This window comes from Lolium rigidum, chromosome 2 (genome assembly GCF_022539505.1).
Source record: "Lolium rigidum isolate FL_2022 chromosome 2, APGP_CSIRO_Lrig_0.1, whole genome shotgun sequence".
In the NCBI taxonomy this organism is placed as follows: Eukaryota; Viridiplantae; Streptophyta; class Magnoliopsida; order Poales; family Poaceae; genus Lolium; species Lolium rigidum.
This window is the reverse complement of record NC_061509.1, coordinates 119,531,636-119,546,877: the sequence shown is the minus strand read 5'-3', so window position 1 is coordinate 119,546,877 and position 15,242 is coordinate 119,531,636. Positions and strand designations below refer to the sequence as shown.

The 15,242-nt window shown below is 48.6% G+C and overlaps 1 protein-coding gene across 1 annotated transcript in view; it reads left to right on the top strand.

Moving 5' to 3' along the window:
* Positions 1-15,196, top strand: part of LOC124692284 (probable protein transport Sec1a) — a 32,681-nt gene extending 17,485 nt beyond the window's left edge. The window contains exons 13-21 of the mRNA XM_047225624.1: positions 4,839-4,935; positions 7,619-7,744; positions 7,827-7,922; positions 10,799-10,912; positions 10,997-11,074; positions 12,007-12,203; positions 14,423-14,513; positions 14,667-14,756; positions 14,834-15,196. Coding sequence (XP_047081580.1) covers positions 4,839-4,935; positions 7,619-7,744; positions 7,827-7,922; positions 10,799-10,912; positions 10,997-11,074; positions 12,007-12,203; positions 14,423-14,513; positions 14,667-14,756; positions 14,834-14,887 — 943 coding nt within the window. The 3' untranslated portion in view covers positions 14,888-15,196. The remainder of the gene's footprint in view (positions 1-4,838; positions 4,936-7,618; positions 7,745-7,826; positions 7,923-10,798; positions 10,913-10,996; positions 11,075-12,006; positions 12,204-14,422; positions 14,514-14,666; positions 14,757-14,833) is intronic.
* The last annotated feature ends 46 nt before the right edge of the window (positions 15,197-15,242 follow it).

The window sequence follows — 15,242 nt, the reverse complement described above, 5'->3', positions numbered from 1 at the left end:
AAGGCTGCATTAATGCACTACGACGGCTTGCTGGGCACGGACATCAGCCGCGACTGCTTGCTGGACTTTGCCCAGCTGATTGACCCTGCCGATGGCTTGGATGCTCTAGAGGCTCACTTCTCCGCCGATGAGATCTGGAACGCTGTGAAGCGCATGACTACCCGCAAGGCGCCGGGCCCCGACGGGTTCACTGCCGAGTTCCTTCGTGCGTGTTGGAGTCAAGCAAGACTTCGCGAATGTCTTCCAGCAGCTGTATGATCTCCGTGGCCAGGGCTTTCATCGCCTCAACCAAGCCTTGAGGGGTGGCCCTATTTCTCAGTAAGCGAGGTGGATGGTGATGGACTGATGGTAGTCGATGAAGATAACTTGTATGACGTTGATGAACTTTCTCGATCGATCCCTGTCGCCAATGCAACAACTCAAGACCCTACAAATATTTGCAACTCCACACACTTGTGCGCGTAGCCGCCGACCTCCCAATTCCCAATGCCCAATTCCCAATGGAATAGTAGATCACACAAACTTTCAGTAGCAAAACACCAGATCGATGCACGAATTGGTGTGTATAATTTCAGCTGTATGCAAAGCAAACAAGTCTGGAACTAGTGTTTATCTTATACGTGGTCTAAACCTAATTTGGGGACACTCGTGGATATTATATAGTAGTTCAGGGCGACCTGGAACTTAAATGTTCGACCAAGACCTGATACAAACCGACCCGAATAGGGTTCGGCCAAACTGGTTCGCGGAGCCAGGCTGGAAGTGCCGCCGGCATAGGCCGGCAGTGCCGCGGGGGGTGGCTGGCAGTGCCGCCCTGCCTGGCCAGCAGTGCTGCTGCGTCAGGGCAGCACCTGGCTGGCAGCCTGTGAAGGCCAGTAGTGCCGCTGGTGCTGTCTCCTGTTGACGCGCCTGCCTCCCTCTCCTCCCTCGCTCATCCATGGATTGTCCTCCATTGCGCGTCCGTAGATTGTCTTCACGTCCAGCACCTCGTGCAGCAGCTCGTCTTCCCATGCAATGCTTGAATCTCCCTCGTACCTGATCATACATAGGTGCAAAGACTTAGGCAGGATAAAGTTCTCAACATGTACATCAACTGTATCATTTAGGAGTGAATTCACTCTAGTAGCTTTGACTGTTAGGGAATATGCAACTTGTATTCCACGGGGGCCAAAGGCCACAATATATAGTACATGTACCGGTGTGCAATATGCAGGAAACCCCCTAACTGCTGGGGAAAATACAATATACAAATAGCTCACTAACACCCCCCTCAAACTCATGGTGGATCCACAACACTGGGTTTGGAGAGTAGAAAACTATGCTGCGCACGAGGCTGGGCCTTCGTAAAGAAATCCCCCAACTGCAACTCTGAAGGCACATACTGAAGCGCAATAACCTGATCCTGCACACGGGCACGGATAAAAGAAGCATCAACACAAATATGCTTGTTAAGCTCATGCTTCATAAGATCACGTGCAATACTGATAGCACTATACTGTCAGACAAGAGAGTCGTGGCCTCGTGGGTACCACAAACAACACCGTGAAGAGAGTCGAGCTGGCGCCAGATAGCAGCACTGCCGAAGACGAACCAGAGATAGATACAGAACATCACCACACGGCTGATAACGCTGACGAAGGCGAGCCCACATGTCGGCGACAGTACCAAGGCCCATAAACTTAGAAGCCAACTGCGGTAGAACACTGGAGGTGAGAACAGCCGCATCACGAGCATCATCATCCATCCACTGGGTGTAAGCAGTTAGGTCCTGCCGGTAGGTCTCAAGAGCGGTAGAATACTCGTGGGCCTTCCGATCATACGCAACAATGGCCACATCATCCGCACTCTTAGCTTTATCCTGGTCAGCCTGAGGAGCATCGGCAGCAAGAGCGGGTGGAGTCGGTGGAGTAGGAGCCGTAGGAGCAACGGTGAGACCTCGCCGGACAACACACCCCAAAGACGGAGACCACGCATATGAATGCGCATAAAGGCAGCGAAACCAGGGTAATTCACGCCATAAAAAATCACGGGGCAGCGAGGGATCGCAACATAACTAGACATTCTCTCGCTTTTTTTTGGATTTTTTTTTTTTTGGATCGGGTCAACTCCCGATGGAAACCAACCAAACGAAGCAAATCAACCAGACGTCCCTGCGGGCGCGACGACAACGAGTGCCGAGGCCGGGACGTGGGGGCGGCGGCCCGGCAGGGACGCGGCGGCCGACGGGGAGGCGATGGGGCGGCGGCCGGTGACCAAGAAGATGGGGAGGCGGCGGTGGACGGAGATAGGACGGCCGGCGAGGTGAGGAGGGAGATGAGACGGCTGCCACGGACGACGACAGCGACAACACGCGGAGGAGTTGCAGCATCCAAAAGAATTAGCCTAACCCTAACCTGGCTCTGATACCATGTTAGGGAATATGCAACTTGTATTCCACGGGGGCCAAAGGCCACAATATATAGTACATGTACAGGTGTGCAGTATGGAGGAAACCCCCTAACTAGTGGGGAAAATACAATATACAAATAGCTCACTAACATGCACGAGCCCTTGTAATGGGTCCAATCCTGACTTCATTGGACTTGAGTTTCATAGCAACATCTTGATCATCATGAGCTCATCAGCCTCACCCACCTGGTGACTGGGAGCTCCACGTGTCTTCCTCAAGCTTTATCGAGCGCGCGCTCGATTTCATCTTGTGGCCTTTCCTTTTTGAAGCGATACGTCAGTATGGGTTCGGAGATCGCTTCCTGGAGTGGCTGGCGATTTTTTTGCCATCGGCTAGCACACGGGTGCTGATAAACGGAGAGTCAGGCCCCCAATTTGGCACTGGCGTGGACTTATGCAGGGTGGCCTGTTGTCGCCCCAGCTCTTCGTCCTTGGCGTCGATGCCCTGGGGCGCCTCTTCCAGCACACGACCGATGCTGGCATCCTACATCAGTTGCACCCACGGCGCACCGTCCCGGCGTTCTCACTTTACGCCGATGACGTGGTCATGTTCTGCCTGCCCACGATGGATGTCGTCGTGGCCGTGCTCGAGATCTTGCTGCTGTTCGGCTGCGTGTCAGGGCTGCAGGTCAACTTCGCGAAGAGCTCCGCCACGCTCATTCACCGTGACCTAGACGGCACCACGTTGGTGGTTCAGGAGTTTGGCTGTCCCATCGTCGAACTGCCGATCACCTACTTTGCCATCTCACTAAATTTGCAGCGCCCAACTTCTGCACAGATGCAACCTCTGGTTGAGCGTGCCGCAGCTGGTCTGCCCACTTGGAAGGCAAAGCTCATGACCAAGGCAGGACGAGTGGCACTTGTCAAACCGGTGATCAGCGCTATCCGATCCACCAGCAGCTTGTGTTGGGGCCTCCCAAGAAAACCCTGAAGCTCATCGATAAAATCAAGAGGGGATTCCTCTGGGAGGGGAAAAAAGAGGCCAAGGGCGGCAACTGCCATGTCAACTAGCAACGTGTTTGCAGGCATATTGCTTATGGAGGGCTAGGCGTGCCAGACCTGGAGCACACCAGTCTTGCCCTACGCCTGGTGCCTATGGTTCTCTCGCAGTGACAACAGGAGAGCATGGAGCGACCTTGACTTGCAATTCATCGACGAGGAGCTATCGCTATTCTTCGCTCCACCACTATGGTGGTTGGGAATGGGCAGAAGGCTCTCTTTTGGGAAGACCGATGGATCAGTGGCCGTGCAGTCCGCGAGATGGCACCCATGTTATATGCCTGCATCCCAGAGCGCCGGCATAAGAACCGGGCCGTTGCCCAAGGACTGCAGGGGAATAGCTGGGCTCGTGACATCCACGGCATCCTCGGTGTCCACGAGATTGGCCAATATCTGCAGTTGTGGGTGGCCATTGTGCACACGACCCTATCCCAGGAGCCTGACAGGCTCATCTGGAAGTGGACCGAGAGCGGCATCTAACACCGCCAAGTCATGCTATCAAGGGTTGTTCTAAGGCTTGATCATGTCCGGTTCATGGAAGCTCACCTGGAAGACGTGGGTGCCGCTGCGCGTCAAGTTCTTCTGCTGGCTTGCAGGCCTTGATCGCTGCTGGACCGCGGAGCACCTGGCTCGGAGAGGCCTGTAGCACCACCCCAGGTGCTTGCTGTGGGATCAGGTCCTAGAGACCATGCGCCATCTCATCCTCGCATACCCATTCTCTTGGCAGGTTTGGCATGAGGTGCTGGCCCACCTGCGCATGACGTGCCAACCGCCTGCTAACAACGATGCCGACGATGCCACCCTCAACGGCTGGTGGCGCAAGGCTATGCAGGACACGCCGAAGCCACTTCGCAAGGGCTTGGACTCCATCACTCTGTTAACGCCATGGCTAATCTGGAAGTACCGCAACTCTTGTGTCTTTGACAGAGCCCGGCCCTTGGTTCGTGATCTGGTGACAGACTGACAGCCATCTTCGATGAAGCAGTGCTCTGGGCAAGAGCTGGAGTGAAAGGCCTGAGGGTTGTGCTGCCAACGACATGGGACGTACACTGATGTAATTCAAAAACATGTACCTTGCTCCTAGGAGGATTGTAACAAACTCTGTCTTTTCAATGAAATGAAACACAAAAGTCTTGCGTTTCCTCAGAATATTTACCACAAGGGTTGTGTATTTTCCCCGTTCTACAAGGGGCTGTCTGCATATTTACCACAACTGTACGTGTATATGTACTGGCCCATGGCCTTCAGGAAATACAAGTTGCATATGTCCTAACAAATTCTATGTATTGATTCAATTTTCTTTTTTTATGCTTAGTTGAATGTGTCCATTTTTGTTTGTTTTGTCTGGACTTCTCTAGCTAGTGCTCATTTCTTTCTGTTTTAAATTTCAGAACTGGAGCAGAGTTATCAACTAGGGACCTGCAAAAAATGGTTCAAGCTCTTCCACAGTACAGTGATCAAATTGACAAGCTTTCTCTGCATGTCGAGGTTGGTTGTTATGTTGTACGTGATATTGTTCAAAGTCTTAAGATCAGTACTTGTTGACTGTTTTTTTTTGTATGAACACAAAACAATGCATGTGAATGTATTAGCTCTAGATTTTCTTTCGAATCTGGTGTTCTGTGGCCCTACTCATCAACTACTTAGCACAAAGGAACTGTTAAAGTATATGTGGATTGCCCATCTCCTCTCCATCAGTTTGGACTTTTTGGTTTTACTGATTGGTGCATGAAACTTAATATGGTATTGGAGCAGAGGTCTTGAGTTCAAGTCTCGGCTTTTGCAAACAAACGAACAACATCAAAGCCTTTTTTCCCAAGCAAGTTGGGGTAGGGTAGATATGAAACCCAACATAAATAAAAGGAAACCAAAACAAGAAGGAAAAGGAAAAAAAGAGAGTCAAGTAAGATTCCGGCACATATATCGCTGATCTCCATGCAGTCCTATCAAGAGCCAAGACTTTAGGTACATTCTAATCCCTCAAGTCTCTTTTTACCGTCTCTGCCCAAGTCAACTTTTGTCGTCCTCTACCCCTTCTAGTCTCCTCCATACTCTTTAGAATTCCACGGTTAACTGAAGGCCTCCGCTGGATATGCCCAAACCACCTTAGTAGGTGTTGGACTAGCTTCTCGTCCGGTGCGACGCCCCTAGCCCATTGCGAATTACCTCGTTCCTAATCCGGTCCTTTCTTGTATGACGGACATCCATCGTAGCATGCGGATCTCATTTGTTGGATGTGTCTTCTGCCCCATATAGCATCACCGGTTTGACTGCCCTCCTATAGAACTTACCTTTTAGCTTTTGTGGGGCCTTTTTGTCACATAGGATACCAGATGCTCACCGCCACTTCATCCACCCTGCCTTGATCCCGTGGCAAACATCCTCGTCGATATCTCTCAGTTTTCGCACTTTGAAATATAAATTGCTCTTGCCCTCTTTCTGTCCATGTGTAGGCCATCGAGTCACAGTGAGAGGGGGTGTTAAAGTACATGTGGATTGCCCACCTCTCTTAATTCGAGTCACAGTGAGACGGAGGTAGTAGGATTTACGGTTGCCAAAAAATTTGGTCTGCATTTGGCTCAAATATATTTTAATTTTTTTATTCTAGCACTTATGCAGCATATTTTTTATTTGAGGAAACACAAGGCATCTGTCTATATATTCTTGTGTATATAGATGGAAAGGTTACTCCCTCCGTTCCTTATTAGTTGTCACTGATTCACATTGTGTATAGGTACATCCGAATCTGTGACAAGTAATATGGAACGCAGGGAGTAGAAAATAGTTAGGAAACCCCCAAGAAGGGGCTCAGTACAAGGCAACACGGTACACAGGGGTTTAGTTGACATCTCACTTCCCAGGCAAACACACCCTAAGCCCTAGGGTGATGGTGCGGGCTCAAAGTTAGGCTTCTTTCTTGAGCAGAACCTTTGAAAGTGCAACTGTTGCGATGCTTCCACAGCATGCAGGAGGTGAGCAGGACCATCAAGGCACCATTGCGAAGATCCTTGTGTGAATGGGCATTGGCATTAGGCCACCAGTCCACACGGGGCTCGCTGGGATAGGAAGGGCGGAAGGGGAATCTGATCCAGGACAGGACTTCGTCCCACTCATGCCTCAAGAAGGAGCAGTCAACCAGGAGGTGCGCCATGGTCTCAAGTGATGTGCTGCAAAACAAACAGGCCGAGTGGCGAAGGAGGTCATGGTGTGCTATGCGTTCGGCAGTCCAACACCTCTCAAGGGCAGCGAGTAGGAAGAAAATTTAATATTGCGCAGTGCCCAGGAGCGCCAGGTAAGCTGCCAAGCTCTGTGTCTAGCGGAACCCTATATGGAAGCTCTGTAGCAAGATCGAGCCGTGTGGTGCCGTTCTCAGTCCAACGCCAAACAGGGCGGCCGGGTTGGTCATTGAACTGCACTTGGGACACGGCACATAAATGCTCCAGGAGCTGGATGAGTTTTTCCAAGCTAAAGTGATCCACGGGTGTCGATGACACAAGAATGGTTTTGCGCAGCCATGGCCACCAGTGGCGGACCTAGAACCAAGAGGAACTGGTGGACTCGTGTAAATCAGATGTATCCTTCATTTAAGTTGGGTCTCATACACTACACATAAGACTAATATGAAGGAAAACATCTTTGGACCCTATATCCCATGCACCATGGTAGGACTACCTAGGTACGCCCCTGATGGCCACCGCCCTCAGCTTGCTGAATCGCTTGGTCACATGACCATATACCCCAGAAGATGGACTTGGTGCTGTTCCCTGCGCACATGAAGGTGGAGGCGAAGAACATGGTTTTCTCCAACGCCGAGAACTGCAGCTCAAGCCCGCCCCAGGATTGCTCTTTGTCTGTGTGGCTAAACCACAGCCAACAGAGGTGCAGAGCAACTCCGGTGCACTCCAGATCTTGGGCACTTAGCCCGCCATACTCTACTGGCCGGCGCGCGCGCTTCAAATTGACGAGGATTTTACCCCATTATCATCTTTATGGCCCTCCCGTATGAATCCCTGACGCACTCATGTTGTGTTTATCGTGTGAAACTGAAATGCTTTTGCACTATATTGTATGTTTCATAATTAAATAGTACTACAATTACTATTTGACTTGTTATATTTGTGTCTATTGTTTGAAGCATAAAAAAATAATGTGTCTATTTCTGTTCATTCAGATTGCAGGAAAGCTCAACAGCATAATAAGGGAGCAATGTCTTCGAGATGTTGGACAGCTAGAGCAAGATCTTGTTTTTGGTGATGCTGGGACAAAAGAATTAATCAATTTTTTTAGGACGCAATTGGTATTTTTTCATTTGAACTACATGGAATGACATATTGGATTTCTTTGGACATTATATTTAGATATTTACTGACTCAATGCAGGGTGTAAGTCGTGAAAATAAGTTGCGTTTGCTGATGATTTATGCAGCGATCAATCCAGAGAAGTTTGAAAGTGATAAGGGTACAAAATTGATGCAGGTAATCTTTGGTTCTATATTTATTGGCCAATCTCACGATGTTTTGTGCTTAATTTGTGTAACCTCTCGGTTAAATGCATTCTTATGTTTTCAGCTGCTGTATCTCTTTTAGTTCCGATGTAAATATTCCTTTTCTATTAGATATATACAGCACAGGTTAATATCTTGAAATATTATGTTTGGGACGTGCTTTGCAGTCATAGTTAGGTAACGAAAGAAGTCCAAATGACCCCCCTAACTATCGGGTTTGAGACGGAGAACCCCCCTAAGTTTCAGATGGGGCACTTAACCCCCTTAACTTTGCAATACCATCTAATTGACCCCCTTGCAAAATGAAAGCAGTTTAGCTGGGTGGTATCGCTGACGTGGACAGTGGTTTGAGCCACGGTGGCACTTCATGGTCGTGATCTTCGATTCTACAAAAAAGAGCGGAGAGAGCGGGAGCGCCGCGGTGCCGCCCTGCCCGCTATATCTCCTCACCCTTGGCTCGGAGTCGCTGCGGAGTGCCCATGTCGTTCCATCCTGCTCGGCTCCGCCATCGAGTTGACGTCGCTGGAATCTGTGGACGTCGCTGGCGTGCCGGCGTCAGTTGATCGCGCGCAGCATCACGTTGAGCACCAGCTCGAAGAGCTTCGGACGGAGGGTGATCCCACTGCCGGATACTGCGTCATCGAGAAGGTTCTCGAAGAGGGATGCGACTCGGCGTGGCGTTCGGCGGCGAGGGCGACATGGCGTTCGGCGAGGGCGGCGAGGCGGCGAAGAACCGGCGCAAGCCGCGCCAGTGGTCTCCGTAAGAGACCCAGACGACGCTGGTGCGCCCGTACCCGAGGTGCTCCCCGTCGAGCAACTGTGGCCGCCCTGCTAGCACGGCATCGTTCGCCGTAAAGCACTCCTCGGCTGCGGCGTGCGATGACATGAGCAGCGCCCGGCGCATGCCCAGCGGCCAGACTCCCACGGCACCAGCGAGGCGAAGGCACACGACACAAGCGCCAGCTTCTCGATGATGGTGCACAGCTTCTTGTTGATGCCGTTCCTCACGCACGTCGCCATTACGCCGAGCACTTCTTGCTTCCGCCAGTTCTTGCCGCCGCTACTCTCGAGTATGAAGCGCTCGGCCTTGCATCCGGCCAGGATCACCGCGCCGTGTTGGACGGTGTCGACGAGCCACGTGGTGTTGGTGCAGCTCCCGCGGTGGTGCCCCTCTGACAACTTTTGAGTAACGGCATCAACGGGCAGCCGGAGCGCCTCGCGCTCGCGAACACTGGGAACCCGCGCAAACTCTCCTACAGGATGTCCCGTGGCGTGCGGATGCTGGCCGACCAGGTCACTGCTGAGCCGCCGCCGCCGATGGTGCCCGTGTATAGTCTCCCTTGTCAACGACCCGCGGTGTGAGCCCGATACGGCCAGCTTTACTGCGAGGTCCCTGTCCGCGAGTGAACCTGAGCAGGGCTGCTTCGTCTAGCTCCCTTGTCTCTAAGACGCCGTTGTCAAGAGAATACAGTGTTATCGCTCGCTTCTGTTTGACCTTTTCTATTGTTGCTCTTCCACGTCTGCCTGGGCTGGCTGAAACCACTATCCACGTCACCGATACCACCCAGCTAAACTGCTTTCGTTGTGCAAGGGGGTCAATTAGCTGGTATTGCATAGTTAGGGGGGTTAAGTGCCCCATTTTAAACTTAAGGGGGTTCTTCGTCCCAAACCCGATAGTTATGGGGGTTATTTGGACTTCTTTCTTAGGTAACTGGTTAGACCTTCACTTTAGTGTTGCGAGTTTTTGTTTTGTCTTTTCTGGTAAGTGAACATCTGCAGTTCTTGTAATGAGCCGAAAATATTATTTTTATGATGTGATAAATGTTGGAGGAAGTAGGCAGATCCATCCCATATATTTGACATACGACATGAAAGAAATAGTGAGATGATGCACCTTACGGAAAAAAGTTAACTTTCGAGAGCACCTGAGCTACACCGAAGCAAAGTCAGGCTCTCCTGACCCTGTCTAAGCACCCTGTGAGTCTGATACAACACCATCAACAACATGAAAGCCTCTTTTTCCGAAGCAAGTTGATATGAAACCCAACAGAAACACCCTGTGAGTCTGATGATGCAAAATAAAAAAAAGGCTCTCCTCACCCTGTGAGTTTGATGATGCAAACAACCGTGTTCTTTTTCTAGCCACTCTAACCACCTGCATTGTACACTCTTATAGAAAATGATTATAACTTGGCATACAGTTACTGTAAAATTTAGCATTTAGCAATGCATACTGTAATTTAATGCCTACAACACAAAGGTGACATTTGAGTTAACTCTTGGCTATGGAAGTTTTTAAAGTAATGTATGAGATATGCTAAATCTGCCTCCTATAATATTGCTACATAAGTAATAACACTTGAATATATGACACTATCATGCATGCGCATGTGGTTTTCATACTGGACAAGTATCAACGCATAGCTGTCCTGGTACTCCTTCCTTCCGAGTTTATAAGGCCGGTACATACGTTTAGGTCCTCAGTTTGATCTCAAGGTACGTGCAGTCCTTATGAACTTGGAAAGAGAGAGTACCATGTATTTGGTTGATTACAGGTGAATAGTAAGGAACCGTGAATCTTAGCATGTGTGAAATCTTATTTCAATGACACATGATTCGGAAAGGCTTTGTTATCTTTGTCGCTTAGCTTGGGGGTACCTCTTTTAATCTTACTGTTAAGCAAAACTATTTTCAGAATCACATAACTGGTCGTACCTCTGAAATGACAATGCAGTGGTATCAACTTGCATATGGGTGGTAGTTTTTGGAATTCCCCTATTAATATCAATGCTGATTCTATCTTTGATCATTTGGGATGAAACCTTAAGCTATTATGTTTGTTGGCAGTTGGCAGGATTATCCGCTGATGACATGATTGCTGTGAATAATATGCGTTGCTTATGCGCCGATACAAAAAAGGCCTCAGGAGGAGGTTTTACTCTAAAATTTGATGTTCACAAGGCAAAAGCTCTAGTTTCCATCGTAACTTATTTGTATACGTAATTTGAATGTCAGAGTTTGCTCATTTGTTCATTTTGAGAACAGAAAAAACATGGACATAGAAAAGAGCGAACAGGGGAAGAATCAGCATGGGCATTGTCCCGATTTTATCCAGTTTTGGAGGTATGAACTTAAAATTTTATCTTTGTATCTACCCAAACATGTTCATTCCGATTCTGGGCATGGGCTTTATATAATTATTTCTTCGTGTACAAGTTCTTATTTATGCACTTTCTTACTGCTGGTGCTGGTTTCACCAAGATCTGCTAAGCTATCTGTTAAAATTTTGTCGAATATGTGTACAAGTTGTGCCATAGGGACTTGTAACTGGGTGAGGGTTAGGTATTCACATCGAACGTGTAACCCTGGCAGCGGCAGGGTAGCAAAATTAGACTAAACGAAAGCTGGTAGGCTAGATATAAGGTCACAAGAGGGACGGCCCAGGGTGCTGGTCATAGGGGTAACCAGATTGGCCGTGGCGTGGTGGTTGAGATGCATCTGATGGCCCTGCCAGTCTTTGTCGTCGGTTGTACTATGTCGATTTAGTACATGGGGAGAAGCGCCCATAGTCATGCCCCGGGGAATTGGTGATTTCACCAAACCTTCTGAACAAATCTCGGTGTTGTGCTTGCGTAACCTCGTTTGACCGAACATGCACCTTGGATTTTGACACTATCTGACAAAGAAAATCCTTATACCGCGTATCTTATATTCTCAACTATTCTATACGGCTATACATCGTGTTGCAAGCCTCACTTTTAACCATTTTTTTATTTAGTACCATTGTGAAGGATCAGTTCAACAATACAAAGATTTGTACATAACATATCAAGATAATGTTCAGTTGTGTTTGATGAAATTACAAAAATGATGCAGAGTATTTAATACAAAGGCACACCAAAAGTTTGTATTTACAGGACTTATTTCACAAATCTCTTGCTATTTCAAGATTTTTGTAGGGTTCATCTTGACAGCTCCTTAGCATAGACATTGAATGTCTATGTGCAGTTCAGTTATCATTTTTGTGCATATAAAATGAGCTTCCTTTTGTACAGGAGTTGATTGAGAAGCTCAGCAAGGGTGAATTACCGAAAGATGAATATAACTGCATGAACGACCCTAGTCCCAGTTTCCATGGACTACCTAGCACTACCAGCACCTCAGCCCGCACAAGCCCAGCTCACTCGATGAGATCCAGAAGGACGGGTGGCTCATGGGCTAGGCCTCGCGGTTCTGATGATGGATATTCCAGGTCAGTGGTGGATACTCTCCAAGTCGAACCTTGTTAGAACTAATCTAGAACTCCGATGCTCGTGATTATCTGTGGATGGATTCCTGTCTATGTTTGTGTGAATAGCCAGGAGTTCTGTTCCTATATGTGCACCGGCTGTAGAGTTTAAAGAGTCATTGACTACTGATTGTTGGCCCTAAAACTACGAGTCTCCGATTCGGATGAACTGGAGAGCGGTGTAGAGAAAGGGGTGAACGAAAACAAGTGAATGATTTGCCACACTTTCTCATTTCTCAACCCTATATATATAGGGGTTGGGTGACCACAAAGTCAAAAGGTAACGTCCAGTCTGACACCGAGTGGACGGGTCGCTGAGGTCTACCACGGCCGAATCACTGTAGCTACGTCTAGCACATCCTACTCACTTTAGCTGATGCCTAACATGTCCTAATCTACGTGCTCTGTACCTGGCTGTACAGATGCTGACACACTACTCGGGTCTGAGCTAACTGCTCATAGCCAAACTCACACCGCTGACTTTGGGAGCCAGCTAATATTGAATCGACTTGGGACAGGCCCCGAGTCAGTATGCTCCTAGAAACACAGGCCTATTCTAACAATCACTTGCTAGGCTCGAGTTCTGGCGACATCTCCAGTATGGTGATGCTTGACCGCAGCTCTGCAACGCGGAGTCAACGAAGGGGCTTGGTCAGCATTTCGGCGAGCTGGTATTCGGTTTGCATGAACTAGCTGATGTTCGGTTGGCACGAACTCCAACTCAATCTTCTTTGTTTCCATGGAGTCCCGAATGAAGTGGTACTTTAACTAGATGTGCTTGGATCACTCGTGGAACATGTGGGATTCTTGGCAAGCGCGATAGACGACTTGTTGTCGACCTTGAGCATCACTTGCTCAGCTTCGCTGTTGCTGAACTCGGCCAGCAACTGAGCCATCCAGATCCCTGGCAAGTTGCTGTGGCGGTAGCCACGTATTCCGACTCGCAGCACCCAAGCCTCTTCCATACCTACACCCGTGTTGCGCGGACCCGATGATGTAACAAAGGATGCGCTTTACTGCCGCGAGGTGATCCTCCATCGAGTCTCCATGAAGCACGACACAAATCCTACTCCGAAGGTCAGATCCGGTCGGGTGTGCACTAAGGCTGGACGTATGGGCCGATCTTTCAGCTCGGCCCGAGTTTTCCTGGGCTCGCCCCGAGCTTGGCTCGGCCCGCTAGATCACTGGACCGAGCCGAATTCATTTTGTTGGACCGCAGCGAGCTCGGGCCGAGCCAGGCTCGGTCCAGCTCGTTTGGTTCGCACTTTTTTTTTTTTGGAATTGATTCTGTGCAAATTGGGCTGTCTTCCTGTCTACTCCCATCGGTGCTCGAGTACTCAGCATCACTCGCAGGCCCCGTGTTGCACTTGGACAGCTTTACGCGCGGCTCCGTGGGCACATGGCAGGGATTGGTCCTGGCCATCCCTGCCTTCTCCAGCAACTTCTGGGCATATGCCGACTGGGAGATGTCGATCCTGCCTAGCCCTTGTTGCACCTCAATGCCGTGATAGTAGGCATCAAGCGACTCGCATACCTTAACAGTGGCGTTATGAAATCAATGCCAGTGACGTGATGAAATCACTGTAGCTGATGTCTAGCATGTCCTTATCTACCTACTCTGTACCCGGCTGTACAGGTGCTCGGGTCTGAGCTGACCGCTCATACCTGGATCCACACTGCCAAACACAAGCCTATTCTAACACTGAAATTACTAAATAATCTCTGCCAGTGCGGAAAATACCCATGCAAGAACTACTGTGTCTAGAATAAGAAAACTGCACATGCAGTCCTTGTACCTCCGTAAAATGAGTATCTATGTCTGTGCTTTCAGAAGTGTGACTTAAATCCGTATGCTTAGTAACCTTTAGGTTCTGCTAGCCAGTGATGTTTTAATTTAATTTCTTTCAGTTTTTGGCCTAACATGGAAATGATTAATGCCAAACTAACCATGACATGCCTGTATATAAATCTTATTGCAACTTGGCAAGTTATCGTGAACCCGTTAATGATAAGATCAAATAGATCAAATCAGTACACCTTGAAGTGTATTTGACTGATTAAGTTGTGTTCACTGATCGTATTTGGGAAATTGAAGATGTCCATATTTTCTGCTATGTAATACGACCAGTTAAAATCCTTATATAAGCATGCAATGGCTACTTGACATTATGAGCATTTTGCAGTGATTCTGTATTGAAGCACGCGTCCAGCGATTTCAAAAAGCTTGGCCAGCGAATATTTGTTTTTGTCATTGGTGGTGCTACTCGATCAGAGGTGTGCAGTAATATTCTCTTACTTGCTCGTCACTTCTGTATTGCCGTTGTGGCTTTAGGTTCATTTATGGTTTACTCTAGTCAATTTTCAACACCCACAGTTCCGTACGGGCATACTAATCTGCATGCAGTAACCAATGAATGCAATTTGCAGTTACGGGCTGCACACAAACTCACATCCAAGCTGAAGCGAGAGGTCATCCTCGGTTCGTCCAGCCTTGATGACCCACCCCAGTTCATCACAGTAAGTAGTTTGAATTGTTGTTTATGTCGTATTGAATGCAAAGACCTTGCGATATTGATCAAGTATATGGCCTACAGAAACTGAAGATGATGTCAGCCGAAGAGCTGACACTGGATGACCTTCAGATATAAAAGCACCATGCTTCATGCACATGGGCTGTGGCGCCATCCGCCCGATTGTACTCATTTTGCTATTAACTTTGTGATCGTTAAGCCAGTTTACACGCTAATTGCATCAAACCACATCAATACATCAAGCTGTATCATATTCATTCTGTACGGAATGGCTTCCCAAAACTGGCTACTCGTAATTGAATGTGTACATAACAATGCCAGCAACTGTAACTATGTGAGGATTGTTTTAGGACACAACTGTAACTGGATGACCTCTGGGCGCCCTATAGATAGCCAAATTCACAATGCAGCTCTCACTCTTCTCTAGCCCATTTGCATGCATGAACTAAAAAAAGTTATTGGCATCATTAGC